The sequence below is a fragment of the Ahaetulla prasina genome, chromosome 8, assembly GCF_028640845.1.
Source record: "Ahaetulla prasina isolate Xishuangbanna chromosome 8, ASM2864084v1, whole genome shotgun sequence".
Classification (NCBI taxonomy): Eukaryota; Metazoa; Chordata; class Lepidosauria; order Squamata; family Colubridae; genus Ahaetulla; species Ahaetulla prasina.
This window is the reverse complement of record NC_080546.1, coordinates 74,320,757-74,343,572: the sequence shown is the minus strand read 5'-3', so window position 1 is coordinate 74,343,572 and position 22,816 is coordinate 74,320,757. Positions and strand designations below refer to the sequence as shown.

The 22,816-nt window shown below is 38.5% G+C and overlaps 1 protein-coding gene across 2 annotated transcripts in view; it reads left to right on the top strand.

Moving 5' to 3' along the window:
• SPOCK3 (SPARC (osteonectin), cwcv and kazal like domains proteoglycan 3) overlaps nucleotides 1–22,816 on the top strand; it is a 147,821-nt gene that overhangs the window by 75,727 nt on the left and 49,278 nt on the right. For both annotated transcript variants that reach the window (XM_058193570.1, XM_058193571.1), the window contains one exon: nucleotides 14,482–14,608. In XM_058193570.1, coding sequence (XP_058049553.1) covers nucleotides 14,482–14,608 — 127 coding nt within the window. The remainder of the gene's footprint in view (nucleotides 1–14,481; nucleotides 14,609–22,816) is intronic.

Here is a 22,816-nt window from a genome sequence, read left to right as displayed (position 1 = left end):
GTCTGGCTTCTGGTCCTTGGTCGTGCTTCATGATCAGTGTGGGTTTGGGTCTGCTTTCTGGGTGGATGTGCGGTGGTGACATCCTGTGTGGACCTTGTGAGTGTGGGTCTGGTGTCATTCCTCGTGTTAGGGACTCGTTTGTCAATAAGGGCGGGTTTCCAAATGGCTGGTAGGCGGGAGGTGTCATCTCGTTTGTTCATGCTGTGTGGGCGTTTTTCTATCTCAATGGCTTCTCTGATTATTCTGTTGTTAAAGTGTTCAGTTTTGGCGATAGTTCTGGTCTTTTTAAAGTCAATATCATGTCCTGTGACTTTAAAGTGTTGGACCAGGGAAGAAGTTGGTTCCTCTTTTTTGAATGAGTTTTTTGAATGGGTTCCTCTTTTTTGAATGAACGTCGCCAAGACACTTCCAATTTTACGGGAGAAAACCCGAACAACCAAAGACCTATATACAAACACCCGTGTAAACCTCAGAAAACAAATAGTTATATATATATATATATAGTTATATATATATATATATATATATATATATATATATATATATATATATATATATATATATATATATATATATATATATATATATATGTTTTCTGAGGTTTTCACGGTGTTTGTATAGGTCTTTGGTTGTTGGGTTTTCTCCGTGTAAAATTGGAAGTGTCTTGGCGACGTTTCATCAAGTCTCATTCGTCATCTTCAGGCTTCAACCGTGCTTCTGGGAGCAATGTGTGATCGCAGCTGTTTCTTCCTTTTAACTGCTAGTGGGGTTTGAACTGATTGGGTGGGAGCTTGGCTGTGCTCTGATTGGATGGGGTTTTCTGTGCTCTGATTGGCTGGGGGTGTGTCCTGTGTTGGTGGGGGCTTGGTTGTGCTCAGTCTAGTCTGTGCTGCAGGGGGATTTGAGCTGGTGAGCTGCATAGCTGTTGTTTGGCTTTGTGGTCGTGCTACATCTTCATAGTGGGTGTCAGTCTGCTGCATGTATGGATTGGAGGGGTTTGAAATGGCTAATGTTGCAGCTGCGGTCTGGCTTCTGGTCCTTGGTCGTGCTTCATGATCAGTGTGGGTTTGGGTCTGCTTTCTGGGTGGATGTGCGGTGGTGACATCCTGTGTGGACCTCGTGAGTGTGGGTCTGGTGTCATTCCTCGTGTTAGGGACTCGTTTGTCAATAAGGGCGGGTTTCCAAATGGCTGGTAGGCGGGAGGTGTCATCTCGTTTGTTCATGCTGTGTGGGCGTTTTTCTATCTCAATGGCTTCTCTGATTATTCTGTTGTTAAAGTGTTCAGTTTTGGCGATAGTTCTGGTCTTTTTAAAGTCAATATCATGTCCTGTGACTTTAAAGTGTTGGACCAGGGAAGAAGTTGGTTCCTCTTTTTTGAATGAGTTTTTTGAATGGGTTCCTCTTTTTTGAATGAACGTCGCCAAGACACTTCCAATTTTACACGGGAGAAAACCCGAACAACCAAAGACATATATATATATATATATATATATATATATATATATATATATATATATATATATGAATGAATGACAGGGTCTTATTTTCGAGGAAAATAAATAATATTTTCTTTACTATTTTTTTAAAGAAACCATTTTTCCTGTATGACTTAGGTTATGAAATGACTTATGCTTGGGAAACAACGGAAGAGATGTTGCCCAGGGAACAATAAGATAAGAGGGGCAGGAGCCCCAGTGACTTAATGGTCAGATAAAGAATTGAGGAATGAACCACCCTAAGAATTAAACAGTTAAAAGTGGTAATGGGAAGTTTTAGCCTTCCAAGATTATGTTACTGTAGCCTTGCAATAAAATAAAATTAGTTCATCTAGTCCTGTTTCCTGTCTGGTTTACATGGGAGAGCTGACATCTTTGCACTGGCAGCAATTTAGATGGAAATATCTTTCTTTTCTTATTTGCATTATATTATCATTTTTCAGCTAGAATTTCTTCGCTTCTTCCACTAACTTCAAGTTGTTGTTTTTTTCTATGAATAACTATGTAACTAATGTAAGCTTGTAAAATCATTAAGATTATTGTATGTTTAAGTTTTGCTGCTCTCTTTTTATTATTGTATAAAAAATATGAGATAGATGTAACTGGTAATCTTTTTATTTAAATATGCTCAGTTGGGAATAGGTTTTAGATGATGGATGAGTTGGTAGGTTGAACATGGATAGAGGAAAGGTAAGGTAAGGATAGAGTAAAGATAGAAAGGGTGACTTTTATCATTAAAAATTGGATTGCATGGTACATTTAATTAAAGCAATATTTCTACTAATATTTAGTAGAGTTTAGTTGCGAGATTTATTTCAAATGCCTGCTTGTAAAAATGTTAGCACATTATTCAGATTCAGCATAGGAAAAGCTTCGGATCAAACTGACAAGAAACAATCTTACTTTCCTTATTAGGAACAGTCTTTTTTTTCTTTTTCTTTTTTCTTTTCTTTTCAAATAATTTTTATTAAACAGTTTGTCTTTAAAAACAATACAAAAACAATCACACATGTATAAAAACAAGACATGGCAAGACATAACGTATTAAACATTACATAATATTAATGGTAATTTTACAGCATTTCGTGTTGACTTACGTATTTTGCTTTTGTAGTTCTCTAGTCTATCATTTTTATTTACTACTCAATAGTAGGATAATCGTGATACTCCAACATATATATATTATAATATTCATTGTTTTTATCTACACATTTATATTCATTTATATTTACATCTCTTTATTTAATGTTGTTCAGTTACTTTAAGTTTCATCAATATTAAGTTAAACATTTCTTGTTCTGATTTCTATTTTCAAGCCAAATGTACATTTTATTCCACATTTCATAATAATCCGAATCCTCTCTCTCTTTCAACTCCATAGTCATTTTATCCATCTCTGCGCATTCTAGAATTTTCCTAATCACTGTTTCGTCTTAGGTACATTTTTTTGTTTCCAATTTTTTGCGAATGTAATTCTTGTTGCGGTAAGTATGTGCAATGTAACGTATTGAAGGTTTTTCTTCATTTTCGGGTCCAGTATTCCTAATAAAATGTTCTACCCTTTTTATTCATGTGAGAATGAATTACATACCCAAATGAGATATTGTAAGAACTTGTGGAAGCTAAGACACCATGAGCAATAAGATGAAGAAACTGGAATAGGAATAGTCTTTGAACTTCTTTGGAAAAGCTCAGAGCACTTAGTGCTTTACGGGATTCCTCAGAACATGGGAATTTTTTTGGGGGGGAGGGACATGTCTAAAATTGTTTCCACTTTTGGAGACCTGAAAATATTATTTTTTTCCTGTTATATTTTTTTACCTTGATTCATATGGCAATGGATAAAAGCTCCCTTGGAATATCCCCCCACTTCATTTCCCCCCTAATCATTTGGGATGCTCTTCAGGGAAATAATATATAAGGTGTACGAGAGAAAATTGGATTTCACATTCTTAGGGTACAATTCTCATGCCCAATGTAAAATAAAACAATAAGAGCTGTAGTGGCGCAGTGGTTAGAATGCTGTACTGCAGGCTATTTCTGCTTATTCTTGGTTGCCAGCAGTTTGGCAGTTCAATTCTTCACCAGGCTCAAGGTTGACTCAGCCTTTCATCCTTCCGAGGTGGATAAAATGAGGATCCAAACAATTGGGGGAGATATGCTGATTTTGTAAACCACTTAGAGAGGGCTATAAAGCACTGTGAAGCGGTATATAAGTCTAAGTGCTGTTGCTATAGTGAAACCTTAATCACTAGAGCAGCCGGTAGTGAAACCGGCTTGATTGAGTGGAGGTGAGTATCTGTTAGACCAGAATGTCCATTCATCTGTAAATTATGGCATTTTATTACACAAATGATGCCTATCACTATAAATGATGTAAAATTTAAATGTCTTACCTGACTCTGACTATAATAGACTTGTCCATTCCTTGGGGGGGGGATATGTGAACAAAAAATTAAATTGTTTGTATCAAAGCTACACAGAGAGGGTCTATTAAATTAAAATTGCACTATGTAAGTTTTGTTAACTTTTAGTGTGGGAGTATTGTCTTTGAATACATAGGTTTTAGCTTTACCAATGCTTGAGGAAGTAAAGAAATGTTTGGCATTTAACGATAATGTAAACCTCAGAAAGTTGCATTTTCCTCTTTTTTTATTCAGGGATCATAAATCTTTCAATCTGATTTAAACGTATGAGTTTGCTTGGTAAGCATGCATGTGTTTCTTGTATGCATTCTAATTGCTTTGTTTTATTGTCACGCATAGCCAGGGTGGGTTTCAAAAATTTTAGCAAGGGGTTCTCTCCCCGTTTGCTGGGTGGGTGTGGCCATGGTGGGCATGGCCTAGTCAGCCTCCTGCACCATGGCATGGGGGCTTTTTGCCCTCCCAGCGCTCCAGAGGCTTTCCTTGAGCCTCCAGGAAGGCAAAAAGAGCATCCCTGGACTCCAGAGGCCCTCTAGAGGGCGGAAACAGGCCCATTTCTGGCCTTTCCAAACTTCTAGTAGGCCCATTTTTTGCCCTCCCCGAGCCTCCATGCACACCCTGCAGTTACCTGCATCCCAAAAGGGCCGCATGGAGACTAGCCAGGAGTGGGATGGGGCTAGCCAGGAGTGGGATTTGGGGGTTCTCCAAACTGCACAGATTCTTAGCTAGAGGTTCTCCCGAACCCCTGCAAACCCCTAGCAACCCACCCCTGCTCATAGCTACAGTCTTAATTTACAGGATAAGGCGGTATCATCAATTCAAGGGTGTAATTATATATGTATTAATAAATGGATCACCTACTTGTTGAGAAATAAGGATGTTAGGATTTCTCAATTTTAGATTAAAAAAAGAAAGTAAAACCTGCGACAGTTTTCATTTCTTCCTCTATTTTCAGGCATGTGGAAGCTGTTCTCCTTTTTAATTGTGGTCTTCTCCTGTGCTGCTCCTCCTCCCTGCCTCACTTGCTTTTTAAAAGGCATGCATTAGACAGATTGCACAGAAGCTGAAAACAAGGCTATTTAGAATGTCATCATTTTGCATTATAATGCTGCTGTCTGAAGAAGCCCAGCTGGCACAGTCGAATCTCTTGGAAATTTTTAGTCTGATTCATTATTGTGATGTGTACTTGGTGTATAGAAACATTTAATCATTCTTATGTTCCGAGCTCTGTTGAATCTAGTGAAAGCTCTCTGTTTCACTTTGTAATTTGTGCTGCCAATCTGCTAGCTTGGAAAAGTTTCAAGCTTGTTTTATTATCTGTGTTTATTTGTACAGGAAGTGATGTTGCACGTAGGCTGAATTTACAGTAATTCCTTTGTAATGGACTAATGAGTGGGACTTTCTTAGTGACAATGGTAACATTAAATAGCTTTGATTAGTCCAATTATTGTATAACTGGGCAATTGTGATGGGTCTTACACTACCCCACAAGGCATCATATTTTCATTTGTCATACCCTGAAAAGCATAAGTATGCTCAACTTTAATTTTTTGCAGGTGGACGAAGTAAGGGTTAAAAAGATTTGTGCCGAGTGCATGATATTCGTGGGTTTTATTTATACAGCAAGACCACAATTAATGATTTGTGGTTGCTAATTAATAAACTTTATCCTTGCATAAGTATAACATTCTGTGCCAGTGATGGCTAACCTTTTCAGGAACGAGTGCCCAAAGCATGCATGCACACGTGTGAATGTACTGCATGCACACGCGTGAATGCACACGTGTGCGCATGAACCCCCAGAATGCAATGCACACAGGGCCCTGTACATGCACACATAGCCCCCATATGGCTTCCGTGCATGCGTGTGCCCTCTGCACAAATCCTATCCCCTGTGCATGCACATGCACAGCAAAGACTCAATGACCAGGTGGCTGGTGGGAGGCACGCGTGCATGCGTGGTGTAACTGAACTGGGGTAACAGCTTGTGTGCCCACAGAAGGCACTTTGTGCCACCTGTGGCAGGCATCTGCATTCACGCGCGTGCATGTACGCTTTGGGAACTCGTTTCTGAAAAGCCATAGGTTCACCATCACAATTCTATACTGATATGTCAAAAATGTGGGATTATACATTGGCATACAGATGATGGATTATACATTGGCATACAGATGATGGAAGTGAAAAGAATAGAACCTCATGGAAAAGGATATACCTTCTTTTCCAGGGCAAATTTTTTTAATTTTCTATAATAATTCCCACAATTTGACCAGTGTACAATACAATCACTTATCCAACAATCGATCCTATACTCAAATTATACTCAATCAGGGCTGCTCGACCGCCACTCCCTCCCTTAATCCTTTCTACCCTTCTCATCCTTCTTCGACTTTCCCCACCATCCTTCTCCTCGCTTTCCTACTTCCCCACCTCTTTCCCACTTCTCACTACCATCCTTTCTAACCCTCTATCTTCTCCTCCTTCTTCTCCTCCTATCCTTTCTTCTCCCTCCCTTCTTTCCTACCTAAAGTCGGGACTGCTCGGTAACCACTCCCGAAGGGAAAGGGTAAGGAAAGAGCAGTAAAGAAGGAAGAAAGTAGATAGGCAGGTAGGTAGGTAGGAAAGGATATACCTTCAATGAAACCTGGGACTTTTGTTATCAGTGGAAAATGGGCAATGCTGTACTGTACTGCATAGGCGTGTACATACACACTGCATTCCAGGTTTGGGGACTTTTATCCACAGAGGAATGAGAGGGCCTTCTCCCCAAACCCAGGCATGATTGGCAGTTTGTAAGCTCAGATAAAGGGGACCTGGTGGCTCAGGGGCTAGGACGTTGAGCTTGTCGATCGAAAGGTCGGCAGCTCGGCAGTTCGAATCCCTAGTGCTGCCTTGTAACGGGGTGAGCTCCAGTTGCATACCCCAGCTTCTGCCAACCTAGCAGTTTCGAAAGTACGTAAAAATGCAAGTAGAAAAAATAGGGACCACCTTTGGTGGGAAGGGAACAGCGTTCCATGCGCCTTTGGCGTTGAGTCATGCCGGCCACATGACCAGGGAGACGTCTTCGGACAGTGCTGGCTCTTTGGCTTTGAAACAGAGATGAGGAAAATTAAGGTCTTTTGGATAAGAATTTGGTGGATTATTCAAAATGTACTGAAGAAGAAGATAAAGTTCCTGCCACAATTTTTCCTTTTGGGAATTATAATGGATTGTACAGGGATTGAGACTAAATTGATTCTGAATTTAATAACAGCAGCAAGACTGTTGATTGGACAATACTGGAAGAAAGAAGAGATACCTACAATAGAAGAATGGATACTGAAAGTTATTAATTTGGCTGAGATGGCTAAAATCTCAGCTTTTTTAAAAGACAATACGCAGGAAAGATATTTAATTGAATGGAAAAAATGGATTGATTATCTACAAAATAGATATCAGATTAAGAAATATCAGATTGCCTTTGAATAATTAGAAAGTTATTTTATGTAATGGGGAGGGGGTTGGGAGATGAAAAGCTTTGGATGTGGTTATTTGGATTGGAAGGGAAAATTTTATTCTATGTTTGGTTTATGTATAACAATACCTTGTGATTGACCCGGGAAGCCGGGGGGGGGGAGGGAGGGGGGAGGGGGGTTTTTGGGAGGGAGGGGGGAAAAAGGGGGGGAAAATGTTTTTGTTTTTTAAAACTCTTTCAATAAAAAAAAAAAAAGAAACAGAGATGAGCACCGTCCCCTAGAGTTGGCAACAACTAGCATGTATGTGCGAAGGGAACCTTTACCTTTTAACTTTACCTTTAAGCTCAGATAAAAGTCTCCAAGCATGGAATGGGGTTTGTGAGGGGGAGTGGGTTGTGTATGTGCACAGCACACCAAAGGAGATATTCTTCTCCCAATCCCAAACATCATTGGTGTTTCCCTGTCTGATGGCCCCTCCCAGCAAAGCAGGAGGCAGAGGAAAATGCTGCTGTGAGTAGAAACCTGGAGGATAAAGTTTGCAGGAAGCAATTTCCTCTGAGTCCAACTTCTGCCTTGATAGATCTCTAGAGAGCAAGAGGAGGAGGCAGGGGAGCAGTGCTCCCTGGACCTGCAGAAGAGAGGCTAGCCCTTCTCGAAATGGAATTCCCATTTCCAATTGTGTGTGGAAAGGATGCTGGCTTGTTGGAAAATTGCTGTTTTCTTCTACTTTCTTTGCCTCTTCTCTCAACATCTCTCTTTATCCACGCCTATTTGTAATTTCCATGAAATAATTCTAGTAAATCTCTAGGATCCAATCTGGGCCAGTCATCAGAACCAGAGGTTTAGTCTTCTAGCTTTCAGACTCATGCTGGAGCCTCTTCTCAGGGAACTTCTGTCTAGCAAAGTATGTGCTTTGGGCTGTTCTGTATGCTATTTATATGGTGCCTGGTTGTGTGTGGCTTTTTAGTTATTGATTGGGGTGTTGATGGCCGACTGTTAAGTCATTGGCTGTTGTTTCCTTGTGCCGCCAAGCCCTTGCCTCCTAAGTACTTGGTAAATTGGAGGTAAATCAACACTCCAATTGACTGATGAGTGACTCATTTCCTAGCTTTAATCACTTTCCTAGCTGTTTTTGTATCTGCTCATCCAACAATCCTAGTAGCTGCAAAATTGAATGTATGTCCTTGTTCATTGTAATGTTAGACTATCAGTGAGTTCGGATCTCCTCATCTGACCACTCACTTGTGTTCTTGCAATCTGGTAAATAGCTTCCTCCCTGCCTGTCCTATATAGTCACAGGAGCAATCCATGTAGGAGATCTGGTAAATTATATTGGAAATTACATTGGAAACAACATCGCCAGAAAGACATTAAGGGTTGTAAACCTAATCTTGTATAACTTCTTCTCTGGTAATATCACACTACTAACCAGAGCATACAAAACATTTGCTAGACCAATTCTCGAATACAGCTCATTTGTCTGGAACCCGCACTGCATATCGGACATTAATACAATTGAGAGTCCAGAGATATTTCATGAGAAGAGTCCTCCATTCCTCTGCTCACAACAAAATACTTTATGGCACCAGACTTGAAATTCTGGGTTTAAAAAATTTAGAACTACGCCACCTTCGATATGATGTAAGCATAGCTCATAAAATCATCTTTACACTGTCCTACCTGTCAATGACTACTTCAGCTTCAACCACAACAATACATGAGCACACAATAGATACAAACTTAAAGTGAACCGCTCCAAACTTCATTGCAGAAAATATGACTTCAGTAACAGAGTTGTTAATGCCTGGAATGCACTACCAGACTCTGTGGTCTCATCCCAAAATCCCCAAAACTTTAACCTAAGACTGTCTACTGTTGACTTCACCCCATTCCTTAAAGGTCTATAAGGGGCGTGCATAAGAGCACCAGCGTGCCTACCGTCCCTTTCCCTGTACCGTCCCTACCGTCCCTGTCCTAATGTTCCCTAGTATACTGTCCTAGTATTCATTTTATGTACTCAATTCATGCTTATACTTATATATATTATCTAATATGTACTTGACTAAATAAATAAATAAATAAATAAATAAATAAATAAATAAATAAATAAATAAATAAAATAATAAAATAAATAAAAAAAACATCTCTCAGCTACAATCAATATTTACAAATGTATAATTTGTGCTTATATGGTATCCTCTAGGCCAGTGATGGCTAATCTTTTCTGGACCCGACTGCCCATGCATGAATGCGCATATGTGTCCCCAACCCCCCAAAATACAATGCATGTGGCCCCTATGCATGCATGCATGATCCTTGTGCATGCACCCCTCACATGCATGCCTATTCCCCCTGTGCACCCTGCTCCCTGCGCATGTGCGTGTGTCCCCTTGTGTGCGCCCACCCTGCACATGCACAGCAGAGACCCAAAGACCATTTGGCCAACAGGAGGCGTGTACACATGTGCGGTGGAGCTGAGCTGGAGTAAGGGCTCGTGTGCCCACAGGGCACTGCGTACCACCTCTGGCACACATGCCATAGGTTCGCCGTCATGGCTCTAGGCATTGATGTCCACTTACAGATCTCGGAAGCTGCATTCTACTGCTTCCGAAATGTTTTTGATGTATGACAGTGTGTGTCATGTGGTTGGTTTTATACCTTGTTTCTTCCGTTCTCTTCCCATCATATTGCTCAGACATCATGTAACAAATGCTTGTGGATACCCATTCTACCTAAATTGTTTATGTACGCACCTGCTCTTCAGTTTTTAGCCTGTTGGGTACTACAGTGGGTTCCCAACATTCCATATAGTGTTCTGATGCAACTCTTTTTGTGTGACAGTAGATAGTTACTGTTGAAATTCGGAATATGTGGAGGCTTGATGTCCTTGTGGTAAACTTGGTTTCTAGGTTTCCATCTTCTTGTCTGTTGACAAGCATATCTAAAAATGGTAATTGTCTAACTGTTTCTTCCTCCCTTGTGAACTGGTTGTCTTGAGAAGATAGCGTTCAGTATGGTATGAAAGTCTTTCTGTGCATTTCTTGGAAGACGACAAAGATCTCATCCATGTAGCAGTACTAGAATGTATGTGAGTAGTTTTGAAACCATGGTGTTCTAGTTCGCTCAGCACTGTTTCTGCAATATTGAGGATCCCATGGCTGTCCCTTTTATTGTCATACATTTCCCTTTTGAGTGTGAAGAAGGTACATTGATAGTATGGGAGTAGCTTCATTATTCATTATTCTACTCATGAAGCTATTCCAATACTGTCAACATACCTTGTGAGTCCATTTATGGATAAGATTTAGGTAAAGGTTCCCCTCGCACATATGTGCTAGTTGTTCCCGACTTTAGGGGTCGGTGCTCATCTCCATTTCAAAGCCAAAGAGCCAGCGCTGTCCGAAGATGTCTCTGTGGTCATGTGGCCGGCATGACTAAACTCCAAAGGCGCACGTTACCTTCCCACCAAAGGTGGTCCCTATTTTTCTACTTGCATTTTTTATGTGCTTTCGAACTGCTAAGTTGGCAGAAGCTAGGACAAGTAACTGGAATTCATCCCGTTACGTGGCACTAGGGATTCGAACCTCTGAACTGCCAACCTTTCGATTGACAGCGTCTTAGCCACTGAGCCACCATGTCCCCTTGGCTAATCTTTAAAATTAAGCAATTGCAATTCTTCTATGCTTTTTTTGCTCTCTTGATTTTGTATTTTTGCCATTTTGTCTTCATGATATTCTATCAGTCAAGAATAACTGAATTGTGAATTACGTTGTACTCTATTATGTATGTTATGGTTCTAGCATTACAATTTCTATATAGCAGTGTCTGTCATGAAATATTATTGAATAGAATTAGGTTCTTAAAGATTTGGTAAACTAAAATTATGGTTTAGTGATTCTAAGAAAATACTATAAATGAATTACTACTTTCTTATGGCTTTTTTCTCTTCTACCTACCTCCTGGATCTCTGAATCATTGATAATAACAACAGCAACAACAAAATTTTTGTTGTTAGTTGCGAAGTCGTGTCCGACCCATCGCGACCCCATGGACAACATTCCTCCAGGCCTTCCTGTCCTCTACCATCCTCTGGAGTCCATTTAAACTCATGCCTACTGCTTCAGTGACTCCATCCAGCCACCTCATTCTCTGTCGTCCCCTTCTTCTTTTGCCCTCAATCTTTCCCAGCATTAGGCTCTTCTCCAGTGAGTCCTTCGATCTCATTAGGTGGCCAAAGTATTTCAGTTTGATCTTCAGGATCTGGCCTTCTAAAGAGCAGTCAGGGTTGATCTCCTCTAGGACTGACTTGTTTGTTCGCCTTGCAGTCCAAGGGACTCGCAAAAACAACAACAACAACAAAAGTGGCAAATCCTCCACAGCTACAGTGTCTCTCTATCAGTATTGCTATTCTCCATAACTAGTGACTCCAGGAAACAAATAACTTACTTACTAATTGATTTACCGTATATCTTGAACTATCCGTATGTCAACCAGTGTTTTCATTTGTATTCACTCATGAATATTAATAGGCCTGTAGTATTGGATAAAAATAGAAATAACATTCCCAAACATGGTTTGATGATTCTTTCTAAAGGGTTTGTGAACTACTGAGAGAGTTGTGATCACTGGTGATATAGAAATAAAATTATTAAAGGAATATAATCCTGATAGCTTCAAGCTAATATAGAAAGCATGGAAGAAATGGGGGGGGGGAGTTGATTTAATTAAAAAGATTTTAAATATATGTTTTTAACATTCATTATGATATATATTTTATCTAAAAATGTTAATTTTCCCCCAAATGCTTAGTTAAAAGAGAGGGAGAAGAACTCTATATACTGATACAAAAGTTGTCACTGTAACTTTAATTATTTGTGAAAATTAGAAATAACAGGGATTTAGCTGACATGAAATGGATTAATTGTGCTGTTACTGCCTTCTAATTATCTCATAGTGAATCAGATGTTTTAATCCTCGAACAGTGGAGAGGAGACGGTACTCAAGTCCAGGTGAACAATTTGCCAAATTGTAAGATGGTTTTGAAAATTATGGAAAACAGTAGAGCTGTAGCTAAATTTAATTGGCTTGTTCAGTTTAATACATGATGTATATCCATTGTGCAGCCTTCTGCTAGTGTCTGCTCCTTTATCCAGCTGTTGATCCAGTTCTACAGAGGAATTACTGAGTCTGTCATCTGCACCTCTATAACTGGTTTGGTTTCGCAACCCAATAAGACAGACACTGACTTCAGAGGATAATTAGAACTGCAGAAAAAACAATTGCTACCAACCTACCTTCCATTCAGGACTTGTATACTGCCCGACTCAAAAAGAGGGCTGGGAAAATATTTACAGACCCCTCACATCCTGGAAATAAACTGTTTCAACTCCTACCCTCAAAACGATGCTATGGAGCACTGCACACCAGAACAACTAGACACAAGAACAGTTTTTTCCCGAACGCCATCACTCTGCTAAACAAATAATTCCTTCAACACTGTCAAACTATTACTAAATCTGCACTACTATTAATCTTCTCATTGTTCCCATCACCCATCTCCTTCCACTTATGACTGTAACCTTGTTGCTGGTATCCATAAGATTTATATTGATTGTTTCTCTATGACTAACATTAAGTGTTGTACCTTATGATTCTTGATGAATGTATCTTTTATGTACACCGAGAGCTATGGCACCAAGGCAAATTCCTTGTGTGTCCAATCACACTTGGCCAATAAAGAATTCTATTCTGTTTTGTTCTGTTCCATCTCAGTAATAGAAATGAAATATTTTCCACAGAAACGTTTTTGAAGTGGAAACTTTTCCATTACCTTTATCTTGTGAAAATGTTTTAGAAATGCATGGTTTCATAAAATGAATTGGTCATAGAATTAAGAAAGAAGCATCATGAATCAACAAGGCAAATCGAACATGGCATATTTTGTCTTAAGAAGCTCAGATATATCCACGCCAAAGGAATACATACTTTGTCATTCTATTCTTTTTTTATTGCTTCTTTATAGCTTGAGATTCAACACTTAAATTAATCAACTATTAAATGCATAACAACATTTTAAACCATTGATTTGAAATTGATTTCATTTTGTAACTTGTTCTATTCTTGTTACTTCGGTAAGCATAAAAAAAAAGTAGAGAATTATGACCAGTTAAGCTAAGAACTTAGATTTAACGTAATATTCTAGTACATGGCTTGTTCGTAATTTGTTGATTAGAATACTTAGTCTGTTGTTGGTTGACTCTACAGTAATCATTTTATTCTCTCTTAAATATTGGTTTATATTGGTAGCTTTCATAATGATTCATATATTTCACTTTCTAATCTGAATTTGCATAGTCTTTCTCGGAGTATGAACAATAGATCCTTAATAAAAATCACCTCTCTTTCTTAGAGGTGTTCCAGCATCCTCAAATATAAATACTTTTGCTAGAATATCAAGATATATAGACTTTGTTGATAAATTGGGCCAAGGTCTGTGTTTTTTTTAACCAAACTTGAACAACATAATAAGCCACAAGGGTCGTGGTTATGCAACATGTTAAATAGTGTTTTTCAGTCCTGACAATTATTGATCTTTCTTATAGAGTTGTAAATATTTCTCTGCAGTAGCCAAGATATTAATATAACAGCAAATATTAGTTTAAATTAACGAAGAAAGTGGCATAATTTTCAAATAATAGTAAGCTACAGTGTGATTTGTTGTTTGGATATAATGTAGTGGATAAACCCATCATTAACCTAGTTTCATGTAGTTATCAAACTGGTTGCATAAATGTTTTTTCAAGGTATCAAATCATATTTGAATATGGGTTGTTTTTTAAAAATTGCTGTTTAGAACAGACGAAGGACTTATAAGACAAAAAAAGTATGGAGTTTCCATCAAGATTTGGATCTGGCTTCATTTACTCTTGCTCCACCATATGACTTGTGTTTGCTCTTCTGTTAGCCTCAATAGATAACATAAAAATGGCTAATCATTGCATTAATTATGAACGATCACTGTGACCTAATCAACAAACTGTGGTTTAATATAAAATACTTCTCTGATCATCTTTTCAGACATTTCTTACCTGATTTGATTTCTTTCAGGATGAAAGAAGCTGGTTTAAGTCATAAACAATGGAGAGTTGGTTCTCTTTCATCAAAATGCAAACAGTGTCCTGTAATTTATACCAATCCAGTTTGTGGATCTGATGGTCACACATATTCTTCTCAGGTAAGCCAATGGTTAGACTTGTTATGTATTCTCTGCAATATATAGCATTCTACTGTCAAACATTGTATGGTTTGTTCAATTTAAATAACTATATAAACCTGTTTAAATCTATAAAATTGAACTCACATAATATCATATGTTCATTGTTCCTTCAGTGGTTCTTTTTTCTTTCATCCTGTAAATCCCACAAAGACTTACAGCTGTTGTTGACTGGCTATATTTTCCCCCTGAGCTGCTCTGGTATTTTGACACAGATAAGAAGACAGGGAAGTTAGCCAGCATTCAGTGATTGACTGGCTGGCTAGACCCTCACCCTGGAATTTGAACAGGAAGGGACACTGAAGTAGACTTCTGGGAGGTGTAATTTTCAGCAGAAGCAGTTAGGTTGGGAGTAGGACTACAGACTCCAGCAGCTCAGAGTGAGAAAGGAAGGGGCAGCCTTGAGAGAAGGGGATTGGAGAAGAAGTTATAAAAGGGGAGAAAAGGGTTGTTAGGTGAGAATGCTGGATTCATTGGGGATGGGGGAGATTTGATCTGAGGAAAAAGGTACGTGTGTGACAATTCTAGTCCAAGGCAGAGACTTGGAGTGACTGCATCCTTGGTTCAGGATGGAGTTTGTGGGCCATTGGCCCCTGGATGGAGAGGTGGACCCATAGGCCTTTTGCTGGGCCTGCAAAGGGCGCGTCCATAAATCAGTAGCATTGGTGAGGCGCCATTTGGCCAAAGGAGAGTTTCTATATTGAATAAAATGTTTTATCTAAGCATTCCAATGGAAGCAAGATGGGTGGCAAACAAATTTAATACATTAGAATAAAAAAAAAATAAGAATCACGATACTGGGTAGTTCTGCTATTTATTATTACTTTAAAAGTTTTCTTACTATAACCGGGAAAAATTAAATACAATTGAAACAGTGTAAAGCACAGTGAAAGAAAGTACACAGATTTTGATATTAATTTTTACACTAAAAGATTATTATTACCAGCTTTTCCATTGTTTATTTGACATCACAAATATTCAGTTGAATACATAGGGCAGGGAGATTAAACTTTCACATTTATATATGTGTGTGTGTGTGTGTGTATGCATGCAGCATATGTACAGATACAGATATAATTAGCTATATTTTCACAATTTTTTTTCTTTCATGATGAAAGATAAAATCATGTTAGCATGAAAAGGTTATACTTCGTAGCCAAAAGACATGTCAAACACCTACTTAGATTATCCACATTTAATTACATGGAAATTCTCATTTTGATTTTCTATTTGAACTAAGTTGTAGAAAACAGTATCATTTTTTTTCTTACTTGGGTTGGAATAGCAAGTTTTTAGGGTTTTCTTTTCCAAGCAATCCAGCAACATATGAACGTTCTGACTCCTCAATGAAGCAAGCTGAACATTTCTTTCCATTAGTGAAAGCTACACACACCTAAAGTGCCTTCAGTTTATTTTCAGAGAATTCTGTTTGTTATCTACTCGGTTTAAAGTGTATTTTATTCCATGTCATGTTTTCACAGGAATGGAGGGGCAGCAGGGAGGGAGGGAGGGAGAGTGCTTTACATTACAGTTCCACATATACATACATTCTAATTCTGAATTAGACATGAGAGCCAGCTGGATTACTTTAGACCAGTGGTGGGATTCAAATAGTTTAACTGGTTCTCTGCCCTAATGACCAGCTGGGTGGGCGTGGCCATGGTGGGCATGGCCAAGGGATGTAACAGGCAGCACTTGGCCTCCTGCAGCCTCCTGGGAGCAAAAACGGGCCACAGGGGGTGCGCGCTGCACCCATTCACCCCACATGCCCCATTTTGGGTCTAGTAGGCCTCCCTGCACTTACCTGGGAGCCAAAAGGGGGCTTGTGGGATTCCTGGAAGGGGAGGGGAGGAGTGGGGCCAGCCAGCAATTTAACTACCGGTTCTCCCAAACCGGCTGAATCCCACCACTGCTTTAGATCAGTTACTCTCTCTCAGCCCAACTCACCTAACAGGGTTGTTGCTATGGGGAAAATAGAAGAGAAAGGAGTATTAGGTATGCTTTACATTATTTACAAAGTGATAAAGGCAGAATAAAAAGTAAAATACATTTTTCTGAAAAATTCTACTGTGTTTAGAATAGAATAGGATAGAATAGAACAGAACAGAACAGAACAGAACAGAACAGAACAGAACAGAACAGAACAGAACAGAACAGAATTCTTTATTGGCCAAGCGTGACTGGACACACAAGGAATTTGTCTTGGTGCATATGCTCTCGGTGTACATAAAAGAAAAGATACGTTCATCAAGAATCATAAGGTACAACACTTAATGATAGTCAAAGGGTACAAATAAGCAATCAGTGATTCAGTGATTGACTGGCTGGCTAGACCCTCACCCTGGAATTTGAACACAAAGGGACACTGAAGAAGACTTCAAGAATCATAAGGTACAACACTTAATGATAGTCAAAGGGTACAAATAAGCAATCAGGAAACAATATCAATATAAATCATAAGGATACCAGCAACAAAGTTACAGTCATACAGTCGTAAGTGGAAGGAGGTGGGTGATGGGAACGATGAGATCGTTTATGCAAAATTGCTGGCAATCTTTAGCCTAAAATGAATAATGCTTTAGATGGTTCCTCCTACCAGAATGTCATACAAACGCAGAATTATATAAGCTTATTCTTATTGCTTTATACAATGTCCAGTAATACAGATGACCAATATTGAAATTATAATCATCATGGAAATGAGTACAAAATGATTATTCTTAAATTGTGCTCCCTGAAGGCTTTTATTTCACTCTAATCAATGCAAATGGGTGACTGGGGAGAAAGGAAGGTATGTTAGAGAAAACATAGTAATATGAAATGTTTAGAGTAATCCTGAGTTATTTTTTTTTGCAATAACTAAATATAATATGTTTAACTATACATAATATATAACTAAACATAATATAACTAAACATAATATATGTTGTACCTTGATGAACATATCTTTTCTTTTATGTACACTGAGAGCATATGCACCAAGACAAATTCCTTGTGTGTCCAATCACACTTGGCCAATAAATTCTATTCTAAATTCTAAATTCTAAATAATAGCACATATTTTTAAAAATACTTGCTGCTTGCTTCTCTATCCTATTAAAGACAAGGTTATTTGGAGGCATTTCTAATTGCTCATTGTATTATACAAATGTAGTATTATTTTGAAGGGTAATCAGTGTTCAAATTTCCAGAAAAGGTATATAAACTTTGTTTAAAATAAAAAAGATTTGTGCTTTGTATGGTTTAGCTACTTAGCTTTATTTGCAGCATGTCAAATGATTTCTGCAAATTATACAATGCATTTCTGAGAAGATGTCAAGATCTGCACTACTGCTATAGAAGTAGATTAAATGCTTAATAGTATAATATCACCTTTCTTATAACATTTATTCTAGAATTTTTGTGATACATTATCATGTAACCTAAAAGTAGCAATATGCCACTTCACAGTGCTTTATAACACTCTCTAAGCGGTTTACAGAGTCATCACAACTTTTCTGATAGTCTAATTAAAGTACAGTAGGAATTATAACTGGGTGATTTTTTTTTAATGGCCAGAAATTATGTATCCTTAGTACTATCCTAATTTATGCTTAAATTTCATCAGTCTTTCACTAATTTTCGTTTTACTCCCCCATTCAAATCACACTGTTCACACTGTCCATGTGAAGGCTGGAAATAGTATGTTGTATGAAAATTAAATAATTAAAACAAGTATAGTCTATCTGTTTCTCTATGAGGACTGGGGCTGAGGAGTGGTTTTGTTGATGGCTGATTGACAAGTCCTGGGAATCAAAGCAGAGATTTTTTGATTTTTTTGTCAGAAAGATAGGGCTTCTAAAACCAGAGCCAGAAGAACAAGTATCCAAATGTTTAATTATTTTGTTCCTGGCTTTTGCCACTCAAAATTGTATATCAACATTATTACACTGCTGTAAATTATGGTTATAATTGTTATGGACTATAGGCAGCTGTCAATTCATGGTGCTGGGAAGGATATTACCCTTCTGTCTATCTGGCTAGTGAGATCCTTGCCTTCCTTATTTTTAATGTTGAAATAGTGATTATTTTGTTTATTCTGTTACTTTCAAAAGGTTTTGCCAGAACCTTTGTAGTTCAGTGGCACTGAGGTAATATTCATTTAAAGGAGGAGGGTTGTTGGACCACCCTTTCCAATCGGGTGCCTCTAAGAGATGTTGCTTAAGGGGCATGGTGGCTCAGTGGCTAAGACGCTGAGCTTGTCGATCAAAAGGTTGGCAGTTCAGCGGTTCGAATCCCTAGTGCTGCGTAACAGGGTGAGCTCCCGTTACTTGTCCCAGCTTCTGCCAAACTAGCAGTTCGAAAGCACGTAAAAAAATGCAAATAGAAAAATAGGGACCACCTTTGGTTGGAAGGTAACAGTGTTCCATGCACCTTTGGCATTTAGTGATGCTGGCCACATGACTACCGAGACGTCTTCGGATAGTGCTGGCTCTTCGGCAGGGGTGAAATCCAGCAGGTTCTAACAGATTCTGGAGAACTAGTAGCGGAAATTTTGAGTAGTTCGGAGAACTGGAAAATACCACCTGAGGCTGGTCCCAGAGTAGGGTGGGAATGGAGATTTTGTAATAGCCTTCCCCTGCCAAGCCCGCCAAGCCACGCCTACAGAACCGGTAGGGAAAAATTTTGAATTTCGGCTTTGAAATGGAGAAGAGCACCACCCCCTATAATTGGAAACAACTAGCACATTTGCAAGGGGAACCTTAAAAGATGTTGGGGTGAAGTGACAAAAACATCTGGCTCCAAGTTAGCCATCTTATTCCAACTGTAAGCTGTTGCCATTAGCTACAGATAAGAAGACCTTTAGTCCTAATTTATTCAATTTGACCTATAGTGTGGCTAGTGTGGTATTTCAGGTAGTTAGTCTGCTATCTGATTGCTATGCTGTATATCTAAAATTACTGTAAGCAGTAGCAAATGAAAGATTGTGGCCATAATTAAATTGAATAAAATATTTTTTTAAGGTCAGTGGCCCATAGTATCTACCTCTGACCCACGATATTTGCTTTCTTCGCTGCTTGTAGCCCACTTATAAGGCAAGAATTAGGTGCCTCCTTCTTTGATTTGATGTTATATTGCATAGCTTGTAGAATTTTTAAAAAACTTTTGAAAGTTAAGCATTAAATCTCTGAAGTAGACAGTTTTCTTTTTTCATGCATCTTCCTTCACACCAGCATTGTTGAGAAGGTAAGTATATGAATGTTGGAGATTATTTTCTAAATACAAATGTCTACATTTTTAAAATAGTACATTCTATTTGAACATTATTATTAACCTTTATTTTGTCATTTTGTATAAAAATGAAGCTAATGCTGATAATGAAGCAAAATTTCTGGTCTACATGTTTGTCATAATTGTTATTAAAACCTCAATACCTTTTTAAAAAAATCATACTGTTCATGTAATTTTACAGTGCTATACAGTTATTAGACATATGTTAGTCTTTAGTTTTACATCTTTCTTTTCAATTTATGTCCCATCTTTCATTTTACATTGACAGTAGCTCTTGAGAAAGTAGAATGTTGTCTACTTTTCAGAGATCTTTTGTAGATTGGTATTTATACTATATGGGACGTGGTGGCTCAGTGGCTAAGATGCTGAGCTTGTTGATCGAAAGATCAGCAGTTCAGAGATTCGAATCCCTAGTGCCGCGTAACCACATAACAGTTCCTGTTACAGAAGCTGGGACAAGTATCACAGCTTCTGCCAACCTAGCAGTTCGAAAGCACGTAAAAAATGCAAGTAGAAAAATGGGGACCACCTTTGGTGGGAAGGTAACAGTTCTCCATGCGCCTTTGGCATTGAGTCATGCCGGCCACATGACCATGGAGACGTCTTCAGACAGCGCTGCCTCTTCGGCTTTGAAACAGAGATGAGCACTGCCCCCTAGAGTCAGGAACGACTAGCACATATGTGTGAGGGGAACCTTTACCTTTACCTATTTATACTATGTTCTTTCAGACTTTGAAATATATTTTTATAAAATAGCCCATGCAAACCTAATTTGCCACTAATTTTATTTCTTATGCAACTGGCTTTTGAGACTTAGTTTCCAGTCAGATATCAAAGCATAGTTTTGTTTATACATTTTCACAATCACTGATCATAAGAGATTTGACCGAATAATAGTCCTTTTGTCTAGTTTTCAAAAAGATGAATGTGAAAACAATAACATTTAATTTCATGTTTAAATAAACATAGATCCCATAAATGTTTGATAAATGAGCTCATAATAAAAGAGATTGTAAAAGAGTATATAAGGAATCATTTGAATAAGCAGCTGATAGAGAAAGGGTAAGTTTTGTAATGGATTTTTCAGTGCTACATACTGTTGACAAAATAAAGAAAACATAGCATCTAATGTTAATGACTTTTTATGTTTAAAAATCTTATTGTTTAATATTTAAGTAAAAAAAGTCAGAAAATCAAAATATGACTATCCCCCCCAAACCAGTGGTGGGATTCAGCCAGTTCGCACCATTTCGGGAGAACCGATTGTTAACTTTCTGAGCAGTTTGGCAAACTGGTTGTTGGAAGAAATCATTAGGGCAGAGAACTGGTTGTTAAATTACTTGAATCCCACCACTGCCCCAAACTGTATATGAAACGATATATTTCATTTATGTGAACTGTATTTAAATAATTTAAATACAGATTCATAATTTAAATAAGATTAAAGGACTGAATTAATTAGGAATAATAAATAGAAAAAAAGAGAAACTATTGTAAATATACTGCATACAGTAATGTGCCATATTAAAATAGGCAATCTTTGGTTTGTGTAGGACTTAGTTTAATTCGAGGTTTAGACAAATAGATTTCCAAACTTTAGAGAACATTCAGGCTGTTAAAGGCCCTATTGAAGAAAATGAAGTAAGATTGTTCAATTATCAGTTTTTGACATAACAGCAAAAAGTCTTCCCTTCCTCAGTAACCTATAGCAACTCCGCAGTGCATTAAAAAGCAGGTTACAAATTCAGTTTTAGAATGCATTATTGCTTGTGTTTATGTTCTTAATATAATTTTAATGTTTGTATATTAAATTAAGCATTGCTTTAAAGTTCAAGCATTGTTTTAAAATATGCTGAACCAAGATAACATTATTTTGTTACTAACGGGCTAGGCTTTTATGACTTTAATACTAATGGGAATAAATATGTTGTCATCAAGGTTAGATCTCAATATTAAATTAAGTTCCTTAGCCTCTGCTATTTTCCTCATCTGCATCTTATCATTAATTATATTGCCGTTAATTATCTGTTTTCCAGGACAGTCTGTCTCCATTCTGGCTCTTCATGGCTTCTCCTCATCTTCTTTTTCCTTCTACTTCCCCAAACTTATAGATTTTGCCAGAGAGCTGGGTCTTCCTATATTACACATAACAGGGGTAGGCTTCAAAAATTTTAGCAAGGGGTTCTCTGCCCGGTTGTTGGTGAGCGTGGCCATGGTGGGCATGGCCTAGTCAGCCTCCTACACCATGGTGGGGTGGCATTTTTGCCCTTCCTGGGCTCCAGAGTCTTTCCTCCTCTGAGAGGGTGAAAATGGCCACCCCAGGCTCTGGAGGCCCCTGTTTCCAGCCTTCCCAAACTTCCAGGAGGCCTCTTTTTCCTCTGAGCCTCTGCACTCACCCTGCACTTACCTGCATCCAAAACGGACTGTGTGGGGACTCCTGAGAGGAATGGGGAGGGGTGGGGTGGGGTGGGCAGGCCAGCCAGAAGTGGGACGGGGGTTCTCCGAATTGGACAGAATCTTAGCTAGAGGTTCTCCTGAACCCCCAGCAACCACCACCCCCCCGACGCAGAATCTGGAATATCAAATTGCTTCATTTTTCATTTCTTAATAATTTAAAGCAGAGTTGCCCAACCCACGGGCCGCAGTTCCATTACCAGGACTTGAGCCTTTCGTAATCAGGCTACAGAAGTGGCAGCAAAGCACATACATGTGTGCTCTATTTTCGCATGCGGCAAACCCACCACACATGTGGAACCATTTCCTCACCCCTCCCCTGCCAGGCCACAAAGCCAAAAAGCTTGGAGGACTCTGATTTAAAGAATACATTTGTTTTTTGTAACATTTATATGGTGATTCAACTCCAACAATCTAATTTTGGACAGTGTGTAATAAAAAAGG